At 33.5% G+C, this 7,501-nt stretch overlaps 1 protein-coding gene across 1 annotated transcript in view; it reads left to right on the top strand.

The window, feature by feature from the left end:
- LOC127918166 (annexin A5-like) overlaps window positions 1-1,087 on the top strand; it is a 5,220-nt gene extending 4,133 nt beyond the window's left edge. Inside the window, exon 5 of the mRNA XM_052501446.1 lies at window positions 778-1,087. Within this exon, the coding sequence (XP_052357406.1) occupies window positions 778-840 (63 nt within the window). The 3' untranslated portion in view covers window positions 841-1,087. The remainder of the gene's footprint in view (window positions 1-777) is intronic.
- Window positions 1,088-7,501: the final 6,414 nt, after the last annotated feature.

Genomic DNA, 7,501 nt, shown 5'->3' with positions numbered 1-7,501 from the left:
TCTCTGTCTCTGTACTCTGCTGTACAGGTATATACTGAATATCTATCTTCCCCTGAATATCTCTCTCTGTCTCTGTACTCTGCTATACAGGTATATACTGAATATCTATCTACCCTGAATATCTCTCTCTGTCTCTGTACTCTGCTATACAGGTATATACTGAATATCTCTCTCTGTCTCAGTACTCCGCTATACAGGTATATACTGAATATCTCTCTGTCTCAGTACTCTGCTATACAGGTATATACTGAATATCTCTCTCTCTACCTCTCTCTGTCTCAGTACTCTGCTGTACAGGTATATACTGAATATCTCTCTCTCGCTACCTCTCTCTACCTCTCTCTACCCCTACCTCCCTCTCTATACAGGTATATACTGAATATCTATCTACCCCTGAATATCTCTCTCTGTCTCAGTACTCTGCTGTACAGGTACAATGGGGCAAAAAAGTATTTAGTCAGCCACCAATTGTGCAAGTTCTCCCACCTAAAAAGATGAGAGAGGCCTGTAATTTTCATCATAGGTACACGTCAACTATGACAGACAAAATGAGAAAGAAAAATCCAGAAAATCACATTGTAGGATTTTTTAAATGAATTTATTTGCAAATTATGGTGGAAAATAAGTATTTGGTCAATAACAAAAGTTTATCTCAATACTTTGTTATTTACCCTTTGTTGGCTGAGGTCAAACGTTTACTGTAAGTCTTCACACACTGTTGCTGGTATTTTGTCCCTCCATCTCCTCTCGAGCTGAGTAAGTATGTGTGTGTTGCAGGGTGATACCTCTGGTGACTACCGTAAGGCCCTCCTCCTGCTCTGTGGCGGCAATGACGCGTAACCGTGGCGATGATCCCTGAAGGAGCGATACCCAGAGAGAACCTCCGCTCTGACTGGCCCCTCTAGCTGTCAATCACTCTCTGAGTCCTGTGTAACCCAATAGGAGAGCTCTGCTGGCCACGGTGCAGCACTGTGATAGGTTATGATGGGTTTAATCCTGTGTGTATCTGTAGCTAACATCCTGAAATATTTACTCTGCTTCATATCTACATCACTAAAGTCATAATAATGCTGACAGTCATGTTTTACTGTCAGTTATATAACAACTAAAGACTGGTCATGGTTTACTGTCAGTTATATAACGACTAAAGACTGGTCATGGTTTACTATCAGTTATATAACAACTAAAGACTGGTCATGGTTTACTGTCAGTTATATAACAACTAAAGACTGGTCATGGTTTACTGTCAGTTATATAACAACTAAAGACTGGTCATGGTTTACTGTCAGTTATATAACAACTAAAGACTGGTCATGGTTTACTATCAGTTATATAACAACTAAAGACTGGTCATGGTTTACTATCAGTTATATAACAACTAAAGACTGGTCATGGTTTACTGTCAGTTATATAACAACTAAAGACTGGTCATGGTTTACTGTCAGTTATATAACAACTAAAGACTGGTCATGGTTTACTGTCAGTTATATAACAACTAAAGACTGGTCATGGTTTACTATCAGTTATATAACAACTAAAGACTGGTCATGGTTTACTATCAGTTATATAACAACTAAAGACTGGTCATGGTTTACTATCAGTTATATAACAACTAAAGACTGGTCATGGTTTACTATCAGTTATATAACAACTAAAGACTGGTCATGGTTTACTATCAGTTATATAACAACTAAAGACTGGTCATGGTTTACTATCAGTTATATAACAACTAAAGACTGGTCATGGTTTACTATCAGTTATATAACAACTAAAGACTGGTCATGGTTTACTATCAGTTATATAACAACTAAAGACTGGTCATGGTTTACTATCAGTTATATAACAACTAAAGACTGGTCATGGTTTACTGTCAGTTATATAACAACTAAAGACTGGTCATGGTTTACTATCAGTTATATAACAACTAAAGACTGGTCATGGTTTACTATCAGTTATATAACAACTAAAGACTGGTCATGGTTTACTGTCAGTTATATAACAACTAAAGACTGGTCATGGTTTACTGTCAGTTATATAACAACTAAAGACTGGTCATGGTTTACTGTCAGTTATATAACAACTAAAGACTGGTCATGGTTTACTGTCAGTTATATAACAACTAAAGACTGGTCATGGTTTACTGTCAGTTATATAACAACTAAAGACTGGTCATGGTTTACTGTCAGTTATATAACAACTAAAGACTGGTCATGGTTTACTGTCAGTTATATAACAACTAAAGACTGGTCATGGTTTACTGTCAGTTATATAACAACTAAAGACTGGTCATGGTTTACTGTCAGTTATATAACAACTAAAGACTGGTCATGGTTTACTGTCAGTTATATAACAACTAAAGACTGGTCATGGTTTACTGTCAGTTATATAACAACTAAAGACTGGTCATGGTTTACTGTCAGTTATATAACAACTAAAGACTGGTCATGGTTTACTATCAGTTATATAACAACTAAAGACTGGTCATGGTTTACTATCAGTTATATAACAACTAAAGACTGGTCATGGTTTACTGTCAGTTATATAACAACTAAAGACTGGTCATGGTTTACTATCAGTTATATAACAACTAAAGACTGGTCATGGTTTACTGTCAGTTATATAACAACTAAAGACTGGTCATGGTTTACTGTCAGTTATATAACAACTAAAGACTGGTCATGGTTTACTGTCAGTTATATAACAACTAAAGACTGGTCATGGTTTACTGTCAGTTATATAACAACTGGTCATGGTTTACTATCAGTTATATAACAACTAAAGACTGGTCATGGTTTACTGTCAGTTATATAACAACTAAAGACTGGTCATGGTTTACTGTCAGTTATATAACAACTAAAGACTGGTCATGGTTTACTGTCAGTTATATAACAACTAAAGACTGGTCATGGTTTACTATCAGTTATATAACAACTAAAGACTGGTCAAAGACTGGTTATATAACAACACTGGTCATGGTTTACTGTCAGTTATATAACAACTAAAGACTGGTCATGGTTTACTGTCAGTTATATAACAACTAAAGACTGGTCATGGTTTACTGTCAGTTATATAACAACTAAAGACTGGTCATGGTTTACTATCAGTTATATAACAACTAAAGACTGGTCATGGTTTACTGTCAGTTATATAACAACTAAAGACTGGTCATGGTTTACTGTCAGTTATATAACAACTAAAGACTGGTCATGGTTTACTGTCAGTTATATAACAACTAAAGACTGGTCATGGTTTACTGTCAGTTATATAACAACTAAAGACTGGTCATGGTTTACTGTCAGTTATATAACAACTAAAGACTGGTCATGGTTTTACTGTCAGTTATATAACAACTAAAGACTGGTCATGGTTTACTGTCAGTTATATAACAACTAAAGACTGGTCATGGTTTACTGTCAGTTATATAACAACTAAAGACTGGTCATGGTTTACTATCAGTTATATAACAACTAAAGACTGGTCATGGTTTACTATCAGTTATATAACAACTAAAGACTGATCAGTTATATAAAAGACTGGTCATGGTTTACTTCATATATAACAACTAAAGACTGGTCATGGTTTACTGTCAGTTATATAACAACTAAAGACTGGTCATGGTTTACTATCAGTTATATAACAACTAAAGACTGGTCATGGTTTACTATCAGTTATATAACAACTAAAGACTGGTCATGGTTTACTATCAGTTATATAACAACTAAAGACTGGTCATGGTTTACTGTCAGTTATATAACAACTAAAGACTGGTCATGGTTTACTGTCAGTTATATAACAACTAAAGACTGGTCATGGTTTACTGTCAGTTATATAACAACTAAAGACTGGTCATGGTTTACTGTCAGTTATATAACAACTAAAGACTGGTCATGGTTTACTGTCAGTTATATAACAACTAAAGACTGGTCATGGTTTACTGTCAGTTATATAACAACTAAAGACTGGTCATGGTTTACTATCAGTTATATAACAACTAAAGACTGGTCATGGTTTACTATCAGTTATATAACAACTAAAGACTGGTCATGGTTTACTATCAGTTATATAACAACTAAAGACTGGTCATGGTTTACTGTCAGTTATATAACAACTAAAGACTGGTCATGGTTTACTATCAGTTATATAACAACTAAAGACTGGTCATGGTTTACTGTCAGTTATATAACAACTAAAGACTGGTCATGGTTTACTATCAGTTATATAACAACTAAAGACTGGTCATACTACAGTTATATAACAACTAAAGACTGGTCATGGTTTACTGTCAGTTATATAACAACTAAAGACTGGTCATGGTTTACTATCAGTTATATAACAACTAAAGACTGGTCATGGTTTACTATCAGTTATATAACAACTAAAGACTGGTCATGGTTTACTGTCAGTTATATAACAACTAAAGACTGGTCATGGTTTACTATCAGTTATATAACAACTAAAGACTGGTCATGGTTTACTGTCAGTTATATAACAACTAAAGACTGGTCATGGTTTACTATCAGTTATATAACAACTAAAGACTGGTCATGGTTTACTGTCAGTTATATAACAACTAAAGACTGGTCATGGTTTACTATCAGTTATATAACAACTAAAGACTGGTCATGGTTTACTGTCAGTTATATAACAACTAAAGACTGGTCATATTTACTAAGTTATATAACAACTAAAGACTGGTCATGGTTTACTGTCAGTTATATAACAACTAAAGACTGGTCATGGTTTACTGTCAGTTATATAACAACTAAAGACTGGTCATGGTTTACTATCAGTTATATAACAACTAAAGACTGGTCATGGTTTACTGTCAGTTATATAACAACTAAAGACTGGTCATGGTTTACTATCAGTTATATAACAACTAAAGACTGGTCATGGTTTACTGTCAGTTATATAACAACTAAAGACTGGTCATGGTTTACTGTCAGTTATATAACAACTAAAGACTGGTCATGGTTTACTATCAGTTATATAACAACTAAAGACTGGTCATGGTTTACTGTCAGTTATATAACAACTAAAGACTGGTCATGGTTTACTATCAGTTATATAACAACTAAAGACTGGTCATGGTTTACTGTCAGTTATATAACAACTAAAGACTGGTCATGGTTTACTGTCAGTTATATAACAACTAAAGACTGGTCATGGTTTACTATCAGTTATATAACAACTAAAGACTGGTCATGGTTTACTATCAGTTATATAACAACTAAAGACTGGTCATGGTTTACTATCAGTTATATAACAACTAAAGACTGGTCATGGTTTACTATCAGTTATATAACAACTAAAGACTGGTCATGGTTTACTGTCAGTTATATAACAACTAAAGACTGGTCATGGTTTACTATCAGTTATATAACAACTAAAGACTGGTCATGGTTTACTGTCAGTTATATAACTATCAGTTATATAACAACTGGTCAACTATCAGTTATATAACAACTGACTGGTCATGGTTTACTATCAGTTATATAACAACTAAAGACTGGTCATGGTTTACTATCAGTTATATAACAACTAAAGACTGGTCATGGTTTACTGTCAGTTATATAACAACTAAAGACTGGTCATGGTTTACTATCAGTTATATAACAACTAAAGACTGGTCATGGTTTACTGTCAGTTATATAACAACTAAAGACTGGTCATGGTTTACTGTCAGTTATATAACAACTAAAGACTGGTCATGGTTTACTGTCAGTTATATAACAACTAAAGACTGGTCATGGTTTACTATCAGTTATATAACAACTAAAGACTGGTCATGGTTTACTGTCAGTTATATAACAACTAAAAAGACTGGTCATGGTTTACTGTCAGTTATATAACAACTAAAGACTGGTCATGGTTTACTATCAGTTATATAACAACTAAAGACTGGTCATGGTTTACTATCAGTTATATAACAACTAAAGACTGGTCATGGTTTACTGTCAGTTATATAACAACTAAAGACTCATGGTTACTATCAATATAACAACTAAAGACTGGTCATGGTTTACTATCAGTTATATAACAACTAAAGACTGGTCATGGTTTACTGTCAGTTATATAACAACTAAAGACTGGTCATGGTTTACTATCAGTTATATAACAACTAAAGACTGGTCATGGTTTACTGTCAGTTATATAACAACTAAAGACTGGTCATGGTTTACTGTCAGTTATATAACAACTAAAGACTGGTCATGGTTTACTATCAGTTATATAACAACTAAAGACTGGTCATGGTTTACTATCAGTTATATAACAACTAAAGACTGGTCATGGTTTACTGTCAGTTATATAACAACTAAAGACTGGTCATGGTTTACTATCAGTTATATAACAACTAAAGACTGGTCATGGTTTACTGTCAGTTATATAACAACTAAAGACTGGTCATGGTTTACTATCAGTTATATAACAACTAAAGACTGGTCATGGTTTACTATCAGTTATATAACAACTAAAGACTGGTCATGGTTTACTATCAGTTATATAACAACTAAAGACTGGTCATGGTTTACTGTCAGTTATATAACAACTAAAGACTGGTCATGGTTTACTGTCAGTTATATAACAACTAAAGACTGGTCATGGTTTACTATCAGTTATATAACAACTAAAGACTGGTCATGGTTTACTATCAGTTATATAACAACTAAAGACTGGTCATGGTTTACTGTCAGTTATATAACAACTAAAGACTGGTCATGGTTTACTATCAGTTATATAACAACTAAAGACTGGTCATGGTTTACTGTCAGTTATATAACAACTAAAGACTGGTCATGGTTTACTATCAGTTATATAACAACTAAAGACTGGTCATGGTTTACTATCAGTTATATAACAACTAAAGACTGGTCATGGTTTACTGTCAGTTATATAACAACTAAAGACTGGTCATGGTTTACTATCAGTTATATAACAACTAAAGACTGGTCATGGTTTACTGTCAGTTATATAACAACTAAAGACTGGTCATGGTTTACTATCAGTTATATAACAACTAAAGACTGGTCATGGTTTACTATCAGTTATATAACAACTAAAGACTGGTCATGGTTTACTGTCAGTTATATAACAACTAAAGACTGGTCATGGTTTACTATCAGTTATATAACAACTAAAGACTGGTCATGGTTTACTGTCAGTTATATAACAACTAAAGACTGGTCATGGTTTACTGTCAGTTATATAACAACTAAAGACTGGTCATGGTTTACTATCAGTTATATAACAACTAAAGACTGGTCATGGTTTACTGTCAGTTATATAACAACTAAAGACTGGTCATGGTTTACTATCAGTTATATAACAACTAAAGACTGGTCATGGTTTACTATCAGTTATATAACAACTAAAGACTGGTCATGGTTTACTGTCAGTTATATAACAACTAAAGACTGGTCATGGTTTACTATCAGTTATATAACAACTAAAGACTGGTCATGGTTTACTGTCAGTTATATAACAACTAAAGACTGGTCAT

This window comes from Oncorhynchus keta, unplaced genomic scaffold, assembly GCF_023373465.1.
Source record: "Oncorhynchus keta strain PuntledgeMale-10-30-2019 unplaced genomic scaffold, Oket_V2 Un_contig_1346_pilon_pilon, whole genome shotgun sequence".
Taxonomy (NCBI): domain Eukaryota; kingdom Metazoa; phylum Chordata; class Actinopteri; order Salmoniformes; family Salmonidae; genus Oncorhynchus; species Oncorhynchus keta.
This window is presented reverse-complemented; position numbering and strand designations above follow the sequence as displayed.